This window comes from Dermacentor silvarum, chromosome 4 (genome assembly GCF_013339745.2).
Source record: "Dermacentor silvarum isolate Dsil-2018 chromosome 4, BIME_Dsil_1.4, whole genome shotgun sequence".
NCBI classification, from domain to species: Eukaryota; Metazoa; Arthropoda; class Arachnida; order Ixodida; family Ixodidae; genus Dermacentor; species Dermacentor silvarum.
This window is the reverse complement of record NC_051157.2, coordinates 215,468,975-215,484,055: the sequence shown is the minus strand read 5'-3', so window position 1 is coordinate 215,484,055 and position 15,081 is coordinate 215,468,975. Positions and strand designations below refer to the sequence as shown.

The following is a 15,081-nucleotide window of genomic DNA, read 5'->3' as shown; positions in this document are numbered from 1 at the left end:
GATCCCATGGGTGTACGTATTGCTCTGCAGTCTTCAGAATGCGGTGCTTTCCTCTTTCGTGAGTTTTGGATGAGGTGGCGGGTACACCCTGCGTCCCAGTCGGTAGTGTTGGAGGATGGCGTTATACGTGGGGGGTATTGTCTCCGTTTCCGCTGCGTCACCAGACGGTCGGGGGTCTCGCGAGGCGGCGAGAGAGGCCCGGTTGACGTGATCGCGGGCCGCGGCGTGTGCCGCTTCGTTTCCCTCGAGCCCCTCGTGCCCTGGTACCCACGTGACGCAGGTGTAAGGGAGCGGAGTGATTCTTTTCTGCAGAATTTTGACTGCTTCCACCGATATTCGGCCACTCGTGTGATTGCGTACTGCGATTTGGGAGTCCGTGAAGACTGCGACCGCGTTCGTGCTCGTGGTGGTGACGAGGGCGATCGCCGCTTCTTCCGCTGTCTCCGAGTTCCGCACCCTGACTGTGGCGGATGCCAGTTCTTTGCCTCTCGAGTCAACCACACTCAGGGCGTAAGCGGTTTTTCTCGGGTATTTGGACGCATCTACGTAGCGAGCATCTGGATCGTGCTTGTGGCGTCTTCGGATGGCGTCGACTCGAGCGAGCCGGCGTCCACGATGATGCTCGGGATGCATGTTGCGCGGTAGTTTGTCGATGCTCAGGGATTCTCTTAAGCATGACGGTATCTTGACCTTGCAGTCCGCGTCGGAGATGTAGCGTTCTCCGTAGCCGAGGCGCGCAAAGACCGATCTGCCCGACGGCGTGAGCTTCAGCCTCTCGAGTTGGGTGGTTTTCTGGGCTTCCACCAGCTCTTGCCAGGTGTTATGAGCACCCATTTTGAGAAGTCGGGTGGAAGATGCCACCGGTGGTAGACCCATGGCGAGCTTCGTAGCTTTGCGGATGATGACATTGAGCTTGTCGACTTCGCAATTCTTGAGAGTCAGGTACGGGGTTGCGTACGTTATTCTGCTGGTCAGTAGAGCTTGAACGACTCTCATGGTGTCTTGCTCCTTGAGGCCACGGCGTCGATTGGCTACTCTCCTTACGAGGTGTGTGAGTTGGAAGATTGTGCGTTGGAGCCGTGGGAGCGTGGCGACTCCTGATCCATCTCGATGCAGGTGCAAGCCGAGTACTCGAAGCGAGGCGACCTTCGGTATTTGGATCCCGTTGAGCGTGACGCATGGGTCTGGAGCTTCGCAGGTGGGAGGTCTACCCCTCGTGCGTGCCTTGAGTACGAGTAGCTACGATTTCTCAGGTGCGCAGTGGAGGCCGCAGCTATCAAGGTAGTGCTCGATAACATCAACCGCTTCTTGAAGGCAACGTTCTTGCTCTCCGGTGCTCGTTCTTCGCGTCCAGAGCGTGATGTCGTCCGCGTAGAAGGCGTGACGCAGGCCTGGGATGTTTTCGAGAAGCCGGGGGGCGTATTTCCAATTGCTAGTAGGTACAGCGTTTGACCGCTGGCGCCACGCTGCGCCGCTCGCGCGTACCATGTTTCTAGCCGCCGCCGTTGGAACGGAGGAGGCGTTGACGGAGAAAACGCTGGGCTGGTGGCGACTAGCCTGCTGTTGGGATCGGTGGTATTATAAACGCATCACTGTTTTCATGATCCATGATCACTATCAGGGAGGGAGCAGTCTACCTGACTGGAGCAGTATTTTTATATTTGGGGTGTTGCGGAGCGCAGCGTAGCAACACCCCAACGACCGCCACTTCGCGTCGGCGCCCGGCACCACGGCTGCCGCCGTGGCGCCGGGGTTCAAGCGACCGCGCTGGCAAACAGACAGGGAAAAAAAGGGAAAAGCGTGATATTAAGAAAAAAAGAAAAAAAATGTAGCCATAGCGTGTTTCGAACGCGCGTACGCAAGATCCCGAAGCGAGCGCCGTAACCACTCAGCCATACAGCCATGCTTCCAAGGGTGGCATTCGCGCGAACCATGATGATGATGATTTATTGGCATCCCCTTTGAAACGGGGCGGCGACAAATAGTCACCTAGCCTGCTTGATTTAATCAGGTATACTATACATGTTCTTTATCTAGCATTTTTGTATACCTCTCATTATTTTCCTTTTTCAAAAATTTACCTTGTACCGCTGCCTATGATTTTAAGAGATCAGGTCGTATCCATCTTTTCCCTGCTTTTTTTCCACCAATACTCTAATCGTCTCTTGCTGATCTCTACGGCTGATCTGTTTATGTTTCCTTCCACTTTAAACCCAAGTGCTTCTGGGAGTTGCACGTTACCTACGGTTCTCGCTGGGTGGATCCTGTCGCATTCCATTAGGATGTGCTGAGTGGTCTCTGGATCTTTACTGCAGCATACACATGTCTCATCTAGTTCCGAATATTTGTTCCGATATGTTTTCGTCCTTAGGCAACCGGCTCGAGCCTCAAATAGCAAGGCACTGCCCTTTGTGTTATCGTACAGATTTTCCCTTCTAATTTCTTTCTTCTCATTCTTGTAAATCTCCATTGTCCTTTTCGTTTCCATTCTTTGCATCCAATTCACGGTCTCTATTTCTCTCACTTTCTTTCTGATGACCCCTGGTTGTCTATTTACAGTTTCGATTATCCTGTACTTGGTTGCCAACTTCCTTGACCTCTTCCTCCATTCTGTATCCACGCTTTTCATGTAGAGATACTTGTGCACTTTAGCCGCCCATTTATTTTCATCCATGTTCCTGAGCCTTTCTTCAGAACTAATTTTGCTTTGTGCTTCTCTGACTTCAAAAGAGGCCCAACCCATGTCACCATGCACTGCCTCATTTGTCGTATTACCGTGTGCTCCCAAAGCCAACCGGCCTCCCAAAGCCAACCACATGATTGCGTTCGAGCGCCCTCGGTGAACGGAACCACCTAGAAACGCGGTACGCGCGAGCGGCGCAGCGTGGCGCCAGCGGTCAAACGCTGTACCTACTAGCAATTGGAGTGTTGCAGCCGGGGGGAGCTTGAGGAGTGCCACGTTGAATAGGAGGGGCGACACGACGGAGCCTTGCGGCATTCCCCTGTTCGGCAGCTTGAATTCCTTACTGCGTAAGTTGGATATCCCCACCGTGGCCGTCCGGCCGGTGAGGAAGTTACGGACATAGCCGCAGGTCTTTGAACCGCAGGCGGTCTCCTCGAGGTTTTGTAGTATCGCTTTGTGGATGACATTGTCAAATGCGCCCTTCACGTCGATGGCAAGGACGCACGACTTGTTATTCTTGCTGAGGTGGTCAATGAGGTCATCCTTTAGGAGAAGAAAGACATCTTGCGTAGAAAGAAGCTGGCGGTAGCCGAACATGGTGTCTGGATAGTGCCCATTGTCTTCGAGGTGCGATGTGAGCCGGTCATGGACCTTCGCTCAAACAGCTTACCAACGCACGAAGTGAGAGAGATTGGTCTCAGGTTCTCGAGAGCTGTGGGCTTGTTGGGCTTTGGTATCATGAGCACTTCCGAGTGCTTCCACGCGGCCGGCAGCTCTCCTTTGTCCCAGCACTCGTTGTAATACCGGAGGAGAGCCGTCAAGGATTGTTGGGGCAGCTGTCGTAGGTGCTTGTTCGCTATCCTGTCCTTGCCTGGGCTCGTGTTTCTCGTGAGCTTGGAGATGGCTGCTTAGAGCTCTGCTGGTGTGAAGGGCCGGTCCAAGTCATGTTGGGTCTGCCTTCATATTCTTTGAGTGGCGGGGTTGTCGCTGGTTGGGAGGGACCGCGGAGCTTGTTGCATAGTTCGCGGAGTAGGTCTTCCTCCGAGCCGTCGTAGTTGTGTGCTAATCGACGGATGTGTTGCCGTTGCTGCGTCTTGATGGGGCCTTCGTCGAGGAGAGCGCGCAGCAGGTGCCACGTTTTCTTGGTACTGAGCGTGCCCTGAAGCTTATCGCAGAAGGCGCGCCAGTTGTGTCCCGCTAGCTGGTCAGCATATTCCTGCGACTGTTTTGTCAATAGGGCGATCCTTTTCCTGAGTTGCGTGTGGAGTTTCTGCCTCTTCCATCTCTTGAGTAGGACCCTTCTGGCCTCCCAGAGGTGGAGGTGTCTATGGCGGGGTGATCGTCATCAAGTTGGATGATTTTTGTGAACCGGTCGGCGGTATCCAGGATCTGTTTGAGCCAGGCGTCGTAGTCCGATATGGTAGTTTAATCGTCGAGCTCGGTTCTGAAGGCATTCCATTCCGTTATTCTTGCCGTGCCAGTCCTGGCCGGTCGACGTGCGTGCTCGATATCGAGTTGAACGATGTGGTGGTCATTACCAAGAGTGTCTGGGAGACAGGTCCAGATCGCGTTCTTCACATCCCGCGTAAAGGTAAGGTCGGGGTTGGTGTCTCTTGAGACGCTGTTTCCGACTCTCGTAGGCTGGAGCGAATCGTTCCACAACGTGAGGCCGTGTTGCTGAGCGGCGTCGTGGACTCTCGCGCCTTTCTTCGTGGTGGTGGCATAGCCCCAGGCCGTGTGCGGGGCGTTAAAGTCCCCTACGACTACGAGCCAGTGTCCTCTTGTGCGTTTTCGGAGTTCGCGGATGAAGTGATCGTAGTCCGCGAGCTGGTCTCGCGGTGGGCTGTATACGTTAGCCACGTAGAGGCTTTGGTGCAACTTGCGGTCGGGTATGATTTCCACTATAGTGTTCTCAATCGTGGTGTCTTCTATCCTGTGTTCTTGGGCCGTAATTGTCTTCTTGAGAAGTATGGCGGTTCTTGTGGTTATGGTGAGGGTGTTGTATCCTGGAAGCCTAACATTTTTGGTGTTGGTCTCTTGGATGGCGATGATGTCTGGTTGATTCGTCTTTAGATATTCTTGTAGATTTGCTAAGCGGGGTCTGTAGGATCTACAGTTCCAGTGCCAGATGCGGAAAGTCGATTGCGAAATGGCAGTTTTGCAGTTAGAGTTTGCCATCCACAGGAGCCCCAGGTGCGTTAACGTGCCCCCGTTCAAGAGAGTTCGAGCGGGAAGGCGTCTTGCTGTGTGAAATAACAGTTCACATGCCTCATGTGTGAAATAACAGTTCTTTAACTTACTTCGGTGATCCTAGTCGTTAAAGGCGGCGACCGGAAACGAGTGGTCAGACCAATCTGCCACAGCCTCAAAAGCATCACCGTAGACTGATTTAGGCGCGCGAGGTGCTTTGATAATCCACAGTAACAACGCTGTTTGAATTTACGTGGTTTGACTTACCGTTGCTGCCGACATTCCTCTGGATGAGCTTGCCATCGGACTGTGTTTTATTGGAAGACCGTTTAGAGACGGCAGCTACTTCGCATGATTTCTGCTCCCTCCTTATTAAGGTGCTGGTAGCTTGCGGCTCGGATTCGGCGGGCATAATACACTGGCTATTTACCAGCACTTCCACCAGTGATGACGATTTGTTTGCATCCCCTTTGAAATGGCATAATACGCTAGCTATTTACCAGCACTTCCACCAGTGATGACGATTTGTTTGCATCCCCTTCGAAACGGGGCGGTGACAGCCAGCTAGCCTGTTTGAGTTAATCACGTATTCTATACATGTATGCTATGCATATGTATACGAGGTTGTATACATACCCTTCATCTTTTATATTGCGATATCAATTATATGGACACTGATCCAGACGCATTTCTGCCGTCGGCGTCGCCATGACGCTCGGTGTAAAGTCCAAGGGCGGTAACATTGTATGCTGTATGTGCGAGTGCTGTATGTGCCGTATGCTGTATCTGCGAGTGAAAGCTTGCGAAGGTGAGCCGTCGTTGGGGGCTCAACCTCACGCAGGCAAGGGAGGAAAGCGAGGAGGAAGCACGCCTTCTTCCGTCGCGAGTATGGTACCAGGGCAAGTGGAAGTTCTACTCCGGTGGCTGCTGCGTATGGCGCGGCCGCGCGGCCGCTATCTTGAAAGCGATCTTCCGTCAGTGCAAGGCACCCCGCAGGATGTGAGGAAGGGGGGGGGGGGAGGCGTTCTATTCTGGCGGCTGCTACGTATAGTGCGGCGGCGCGAGCCCTATCTTCATAGCGACGTGCCACGTAATCTGTTTTTGCGGCTTGCTTCGCGTTGAGGCGAGAGGCAGCACTGAAATCAATTCGCTCGCTGCTGCTGCCGCGCTTAACTCTCTCCCTACCACGGGGAAGGTAGGTGTTTTCAGAAAAGCCTGCATCGGCGTCCGTGGAGGAGAAAATCATCCCCAACCATGCCGACCGCGCAGGCCCTCCACGTGGTGCAAGGTTTTGGTGAAGAAAAATTAAATTTCTCACAGTGAAATCCGTCAGAAAAATGGTAAAGTACGACTTAACCACAACCTACAGACCTGGTGGCGTCGGATTGTAATTTGTTCTTCTTTCTGGGGTTTTACGCGCCAAAACCAGTTCTGATTTTGAGGCACGCCATAGTGGAGGGCTCCGGATTAACTTTAACCACCTGGGGTTCTTTAACGTGCACTACAACGCAAGCACACGGGCGTTTTTGCATTTCGCCTCCAACGAAATGCGGCCGCCGCGGCCGGGATTCGATCCCGCGATCTCGTGCTCAGCCGCGCAACGCCTTAGCTGACTCAGCCACCCCTGCGGGTTCAGATTGTAATTTGAATCTACGAGAAAACATAATTCTGTTACGAAGAAACTCAAACACAAACCCCTTTTCCAGCATTTCTACCAGACCTACAGCCGTGCGCTCGGGTACTTGCGAAACTGATATCCAGATGGTGCTCGCAACCTCCGCAGGTCGAATTGGGACTTCGTATGCCTAATGCGTTTTGGACACGCGCGCGCGTCTGGGCAATAGCAAACAATTACTGATATGATAAAAGAAAGGTGCTAGGGCCTTCACATTTTAACATAAGACCACTTATATTGCTACTGGATAAATGTCTTCCCAGCAATAAATCTCTGTTTAAAAGTGAAGCCGACATTAAGGGGATCGGTGTAAGCTTGGTCTTTGTAAGCTGGATTTCCCACGTTCAGTGTTGCAGTGAATGAAGCCTACTTGCCGGATGTGAACGATGCGGGGCGAACGGGTCCCGATAACGCTATTGCGTTCTGCTCGTAAAAGCGAAGCTTAAGCGTCCTCCGATTTTTCTTCCGTCATAGCTGTATCATTGCTGAAATTCACCCGGAAAATTTGGGTTATTTTCATACATTCGATACCGCTAATCTTTCAGAGGTTGTTTCTCCACTGCAATAAAGATGATATTGCGAGTAACAATCAAGCCGAAAACGTGGGACAAGTCGTGCTCTAAAATGTAGTGCAGCTTTTTTCTCTGTCTTTTGATGTCTCCCAAGGACAAGACTGTTCAATTCAGTAAAACAGAAGCGCCGCTGTCAGGTATGCACAGCCTGGTGGGGCAGTAAAAGGTGAGGGGAACGCTGAAAAAGAACACATTGCTCACGCTCTAGGGCTGAGTGCAATGAACCATTGCTGCTGTCAGAACAACGAAAGAAGAACCGACCCGCCAAATGCCGCCAGGACGGCACGGGTTGACGATATTGCACAAGGACCAACTCCCCGACTGAAGTGTGCTGCAGCGGGTCGGGATGCGTTTCAAAAGATACGCGCTCGTCGCCCGCCAGCCTTCTGCACATACGCATGGTAACTGAAAAAAAAATTGTTTAAACTATTGATTAGCGCATTAAGTGGATAGTAACACCCGTAGCAAACGTTAAAAGCAGAAGTTTTACGACAGGCCGTAAAGGACGCTTCGATTTACGACTGCCTGGTGTTTTTTACTCGAACGGTTTTCACATTCCGCTACTGTCAGAAGTAAGCCGCAGCGGCAGGGAATCGAACCAGCGACTTCGTGCTGCATATGACAGGGGAATGACTGGTAACTCGATGTAATAATGTAGGTAGACCATCAAAAATCGGTTGTGTGCATTTCTTTCTTCATACTTCGGTTAGCCTCAGTTTTGTCTGCAACAATGAGTGAATATAAGTTAACTAGGAGGTGAATTTTAGACCCATGTATTCAGTAGTCTGCGACAATAATTGAATTGAACTGAAAGCAGTGCTTCCACCTCATGGAATTATTATTACTCGTTGTCCTAGGCACTCTCGTCCGCAAGAAACAATAGGTGCACTGATTACTACGTGGTGTTGCTACTTGGAGCACCCTATTTTTGGATCGCTTTGTGCGGCTTCATCCTTGATGCCTAGATGTGCCATAAGAAACTGTTCAAGCGATGTCTAAGTCAGCCGTGCTTTCGCTTCACGCAGTGTATATTTTGGATCCCTATACGCACCCTCGTCCATCATGCGGCCCATCGATTACAGCCTGGTTAGGACTGACGATGTCGCGGTGGCAGTGCGTGCACGACTCTACATTGGGAGCGGTAAGTGATGGTTCTGCCCTGCCTTTTCTTTATTGTGCTTATTTTCCTCCACTGCAAGAAAACCATAACCAAAGAAAACCATAACCGCGAAATTCAACGAGTAGATTTCAAGGTCTAATGACGTAACGCCTGTACGAAAACGTAGAAAACTGCAGATTATACAATGAGTTCGATACGCGCTTGACCGTGCTTTCTTGCAGCGCGTCTCCAACTTTCACATACTTTTAAGATACGTGGTCGCGTTCAGAGATAAAATAACTATACGATTTTACGTTCTAAAACACTAATATATATATATATATGTGTGTGTGTGTGTGTGTGTGTGTGTGTGTGTGTGTGTGTGTGTGTGTGTGTGTGTGTGTTCGATGAACGATGAACTCGACGCTCGATGAACTCGTCGACTAGCTTGCCGGGGAATCCCCTTCTTCCGCAGACGCTCGGTCTTCACGTTACATCACTTCAGGGGTGCGGACTGAACTCTCTGAACTCCTGAACTCCTGAATTCCTGAATTCCACTGAACGATTCTCGCACGGCGATTATATAGCTTCCACAGGCGTTCTCGATTTTCCCTATCGGAGTCGTGATCTCGTAGCATGGCCAATGCTTGGGAAGCTTCTATTCTTTTCTCGTACCTTCGACCGCCGTCTGAGTGTTGTCGAGGGGGGGTGGGGGGGTGATGATGACTCATGCTGTTGGCGCGCGCGTACGCGCTGTAGTTATCTCTCTCTCGACTCGCCGGGTGAGAAGGTGTCTCGGCGCGCGCGTTTCCTCTCTCTCTCTCTCCGGTTAACGTCGCTTCGTCGAGTCTCTTCCAGACGTTTCGGCGCCGTTGTTAGCGTTGTTGCTTGAGGCGTATGCGCTCTGTGCCTCTGTTGAAGTTGCCGCGGGGCCGGCGTGTTCTTTCGCTGGCTTGCGTGACACTCGACGCGCGCTTGGATTACGCGCTCTTTTGTGACAGTGTGTGTGTGTGTGTGTGTGTGTGTGTGTGTGTCGGACATCGTAGTGAGGGTCTCCACATTAGTTCCAACAATTTCACTTTCCTCAGTGTACAGGCAGATGCCGGTATCCGACTGTTTTTGATTATCTCCCATCGTAACATGACGCAGCAGGCACAAATGAAACCCACTGCCTGTGGTTCAGCAACAGAGAGCCGTTGCTTCAGAGTCACAGTGGCAGGTTGGGCTTTCTCATGTAATTTCCTTAAGGGTCATCATATGAGGGGTGGTCTTACTGTCCGCGGATGATTTCGGATGGCAGTATAGTGAAACTAGACCACTTACAGAACTGTCACATGAGCAGTTCGTTGCAGTCCCTTAGCATCTGGGCGGATAATTACAAAAGTAAGCAAGTGTTACACGTTTGTAAACCGTGAAGGTGACGTCCTGCCAGCTGTGGAAGAAGATGACGACGAACGCGTGAGCAGTGGCACGAGCGCATCTCTCTGACCACCTGAAGCGTGCAATCAGGCACGCACTGGGCACACCATTAGTGTGCCTAGTGCATTAGGGAAGCGTGCTGTAATCGCACCGTGGAGGCCTGAGCCCGATTCCCACCACGACCGAAATTTACCAAACTTGCTTTTCAAAGCCGCTAATTTACTTTGTTTACAGGAACCTCCCTGAGTAATGTAATTGGGTGGCAGTCAAACGCGGGTGGCAGTCTGGGTGGCAATCAAACGAGGGCCTCCGCGGTGCGAGACGAGCAAGTTTCCCTGAAGCCACGGATGCGCAACAGTTGTGGCTTACTAATGGTGTGCCCAGTGCGTGCCTGATTGCACACGTCACGTGGTCACAGAGACGCGCTCGTGCCACAGCTGGCTCCGATGGCACTGATCATGCCAGCGTTCCCATACTGCTCCTCGCGCCACTGCTCGCGCGTTCGTTGTCGTCTTTCACAGCTGCCAGCCTTTCGCCTTGTTACGATCAGCCAGCGGGTGAAGGAAGCGACCTTCAAGCCACTTCTCATTTCCTGAGACGAATCAGCTTGGTGAGGCCCACTATACGTCGCATCGGACGGACCAGCGGCGACACCAAGGCGAGACACGTTTGAAAGCTACGGGGCTGATGGGTGTCGCCCGGCCGCCGACCACGACGCTGAGACCAAGGAATGCCTGGGAAAGTGCGTGCGACGCTTCCCCACGGCAGCAGCTAGTCGCCAAGGCCATTCGACAGACGAACCTGCTAATGACTGGGCCATCCCAGGAACCAAGATACGCTAGATTGGGTCGAGCGTGACGCCCCCTGTCTACGGGCGTCCCCTCCGTTCTTTGTGTCACTGAGCCGTGTGCGCCCGAGGCTACCTTTCCAGGTGTTTTAGGGGTATGAATGCGCGGGAGTGACTATGTGTTACTCTCGCCCTCAAGGGGGACCCTTCGGCGACTTCGGATGTTCCGGTTAGAGGAACGTGTGCCCACAGGTGTCCCTGGCCTGTAGGGATCTAAGGAGGTCAGAGGGCATTTAAGCGGACGTTTGCGGCTCGTCTGAAGTGCTCCCCGAAAAAAGATGTGTGCAGTGCTCTCCCATCTGCTCTGAATTGTAGATGGTGCTCTCCCAGAACGATGTTGAGATTCAGTAGCGCTGACATGCTAAGATGTACTGTGCTCCGTGCTCCGGCCGTACGATGATGATCCCCTTGTTCCGTAAATAAGTTTGCCTCTCGACCTCGTACTCATCATCAAAGAAGCAACTCTCGTCAAGTCTGCTCGGACGACGGCGTGGGCCCGCTTAGACTCCGGGTGACGCCCCGGTAGCGTAAGCCAGCTACCCGTAGCGTAAGCCAGCTACCCGTTTCGAGACGCACCGGTGGCGTAAGCTATAGAGAGCGACCCTCAGTTTGACGTCGGACTCCGAGCCTACGACTTCCTGCTCCAACAGCCTTCACTTTTTACAAACGTGTAACACGTAACACTTGTTTACTTTTTGTAACGATGGATTCACCCGCCCATTACATCTGGAGCCGAAATCCTAGGTTTAAGTTCTCTTTCGGACGTAGGACAAAGCACGCTTGATGAAATTGCTGCCTACCATTGGGTAGCCTGAAGGAGACGCGCAAGCTCTCCTGCCTCGTAGCCATTCCTATCATCGCGGAGGTGACGGAGCTCCTGCGTCTTGCCGCGCCGGTCGCGTCAGCGGTATCGCGTACCAACGACGCTCTTTGACGACGCTCTCTGAAACACATTGATAGGCACGTGCATGACAGCATCATTGATAATGAAGACGAATTCAAGAAAGACTTCAACGAGGTGTTCGAATTCAAGGAAAACGTCAGCCACGCACTCACTTTACTTTGAGTCCTGGTGATTCCTCCAAATAGAAGCAATTGATAGTGATTTTGTATGCTATCTTCGTCGCCAATGTACACACGTGCAACGATCGAAGCAGCTTGGCACGGACACATTGTGAGAGGATTCTCTACACGTATTTTGATGTGCGGCTGCCAGAAAGAAAAGGACGTGTCCCTCGGGTCAGCAACATGAGTGGTATACTGGGCTAGAGCAGAAGCATCTAGGAAGTCGTGATTAATACCTGGGGTAGCTGTTGTGTGACCAAGCCACTCAGGTCTGCCGCTGAGCCATAGAACCTGGCCGAGGGCGCCCTGTGTTCTGCACCAGCCCCGTCAAGGTACCACTTGCGCTGCCATTCACAAGGCACAGAGAGTGCTGGCGTGGTGACGACATGAAATACCTTCACAGATGTAAACCAATCTGAATGACTGATATATCGAAGATTCCGAAGCTGTACAAGCGAGCTCTCACACTCTTGTTGGGAAGTGCTAAGGCTCTGTTTGCGCTTCATGATGATTCGTCACCGACGCCACCTGCGCGTTCTCACTGACGGTCTGGTCATACGTCCGCTTCGGCGCTCCCACGCAGGCTGCCTGACCATGCCGTCAACATTCACCACCACACCTAAACTCCTAACTGACCTCCATAAATTACGCTACGAAAAGAAACTTTTATTTTATGACAATATATAATTACGTTTATGATGTTTACGTTTTAATTACGTTTTGTGCGCTGATTCTTCTTTGACATTTGATAGCAAGCACGCTCCCGCACGGCATCCCCACACAATAATGGTTGTGGGAGTCTCCTTAACAACTTCGCTCTTACGTAGAACTTATGGAAACGAAACAAGGAACGCACGAGTTGCAGCAGGTGTGAACAGTCGTATTCGGATTGCTTACTCGCTCGAGCATGATGGCTTGCTATATCGAGACGACAGCTTCAGTGTGCCGGTCAAACGCGCCAAGTGCAAGAAGCGGAACCACACAAATATTTCAGCGCTCGAAAGAGAGAGAGAAAAGGATAAATGAAAGTCAGGGAGATTAACCAGGACTGAGCCCGGTTGGGTATCCTGCACTGGGGGAAGGGTAAAGGGGAGTGAAAGATTGAGAGAAGAGAATGTCCGTTGTGGATATTACCGACGTTGTAACAGTTGTCTACTTTATATCACAGACGGTCGCTCAGTCCGGATCACAGAGGGTCACTCAATCCGGTAGCCTTCAAAAATTGCAGCGCTCGTAATACTGATGATGGTACGGACCTGGCCTGAAAACCTACAACGTCATAGAAAAGTGTTGATTTTGCACGAACCAAGAGGCGAAGACGAACGCAGCAAAATCACCATATGCAGGGCATTAATTTTATGATTATAAGAAGGATCTGTCAAACAAGCTACAGTACAAAAACAGAAGAATTGTTGAATGAAATAACACAACAAAATAAAACCACCTGTGATAAAAAACACACAGGACGACCTTTCCACTGTGTGATACCACAATGTCAACACTCGACCGTCGTCGTCACGTCTTTTACCAAGACCCAGTGGCACAAGTTGTCGAATAGCTTTGGTCACTAGGTGTGTGATCGCGGTCGTAATGCCGTTGTGGTCGTTACATGGTCGTAACTCCAGCTTTGTCATCCGACGCTCGTCGTGACGTCTTTGTTATGCCTTCGTCGTCACACGGTCGTGATGCAGTTGTTGTTACACCGCCGTTGCGAAGCCGTCGTGATGCCTTCGTGGTAGTTCCACTGTCGTCACTCAAGCTTCGTCATCCAACTGTCGTAAAGACGTCACTGTCACGCCATCGTCGTCATACACGCTTCGTGATACAGCCATCGTCGCGATATTGTCGTCATACGCTCATCTCCATCTCATCGTCCCTACACCATTGTGGTGTCATGGTCGTCATACAGCCGTCATCATGCATTCGTGGTCATACCGTTGTGATGCCGCTGCAGAAAATCCGATTTTATGGTATTCAATGACAACATCGAACAGACCGTGTCAATACATGGTCACGAAATACCTCGGGTTGAAGGATACAAATACCTTGGTGTATGGATAAGCGAAGGCAAGAAATATAGGTAAAGACAGGGAAAAAATTCGCAGTTTCACCTGGAAGGCGAAGCATCGATTGCGATAGCAAATTAGCAGAGAGCTATACGAAGCAAGGATAGTAGTTTAATGGGCCGTATAAAGTTGTAAACGTTCGCTTAGTAATAGCCAAGTACGGTGTCACGCGGGCACAGTTAAACATGAACACGTCTCGCTCGATGACCACGGAAACTCGCTGTGAAAGCGCCGGAGTGAGAAAGCATGCACTCGTCGCATGCACTTTGTCCCCATCGCAGATCGCTTTGGTACGCAAATCGCAGGTTGCAGGCCCTCTGATATGCGGTTGTTTGCTTGAAGTCAGGGGTACAATCAGGACGCGATAGCAATTGAAGGTCAGTGGGACGCCTCACATTGGGTGCTCACGGGCAGACAACAAATGAAGCTGTGCAGGGTGTTGAGGGCTGGTTAAGGACAAGTTTTGAAGTTAGGGAAGCTCAGAGTGAAATTGATTTTGAAGAACGACTGAGGAATATCAAAGAAAGTAAATGAGTTGCGAGAATATTCAGGTATTTGTACAGGAAAAACATTGACTCACAGTGGAGGAGTAGAACTAGGAAGCTTACCAGCAAGTATGCGACCGGTATGGTAAGCAATATGGCAATAAAGAACGTGAAACGAAAAGTTAGCGAGGCTGAAACAATCTTATGGGTGGCAGCAATGGAGAATATACCAGCATTGAGTTCCTATCTAACACGAAAAAACAAAATCAGGAAAAGAACAATTTATGAGAACTCAAAGGGAAGCTCCTTACGTTTCGAGGCGAGATCAGGATGCCTTAGAACGCGTACTTATTGCCACTTTTCGCGGAACAGTTTGTTTTAGAGAAACGAGATGGCGATTACGGCGGCGCGCCATACGTCTCCTCAGCGACCGTGCACGAATACGAAACCATCACCGCTTCTACCTTGCTTCTGTGCGATCAGCTGTCGGAAATGCAACTGAGTTTTCGCCAACGCACTGTGCTCTAATAATGCTGGATTGACTCACGTGGATTGAAGACGTGTGCAGTACGTAGTTGGCAGCAAAAATAGTGACTGGCATGCTAAGGAATGGAATGAATCTGTGTGGTCAATTTCGCGGACCGCTGCTGCAACTGTCCGAACGTGTTACCAGCCATTCGAGATGTATGGCTTTCCTCGAGGATACAGCAATTTGCTCATCCGCCAGCATTGCATCGCTAACCTTCAAAGAAAGGGCCAGCCCCAGAACGTCGGCAAGAGTGAGTACCACTCGTTAAACAATGACAAAGGTAGTAGCGCCGCTTCCTGTCATAGTAAGTTTCGCGCACGTTATCTATATACATCTATCCCAAATGGCAAGAAAACCTACGCCCACTCTATCGCCGACGTATCAAAAATAAGTGAATTGTTGCACATTTGAATATATGCGCACAACAATAAATGACGGACTACACCGATCG

The 15,081-nt window shown here is 51.0% G+C and overlaps 1 protein-coding gene across 5 annotated transcripts in view; it reads left to right on the top strand.

Moving 5' to 3' along the window:
* LOC119449227 (putative phosphoenolpyruvate synthase) overlaps positions 1-15,081 on the top strand; it is a 614,437-nt gene that overhangs the window by 146,956 nt on the left and 452,400 nt on the right. For all 5 annotated transcript variants that reach the window (XR_007466614.1, XR_007466613.1, XR_007466615.1 and 2 more), the window contains exon 9: positions 8,146-8,261. Coding sequence is in view for 2 of the 5 variants with exons in the window: in XM_049666356.1 (XP_049522313.1) it covers positions 8,146-8,261 (116 nt within the window). In the remaining 3 variants the exon portion in view is untranslated. The remainder of the gene's footprint in view (positions 1-8,145; positions 8,262-15,081) is intronic.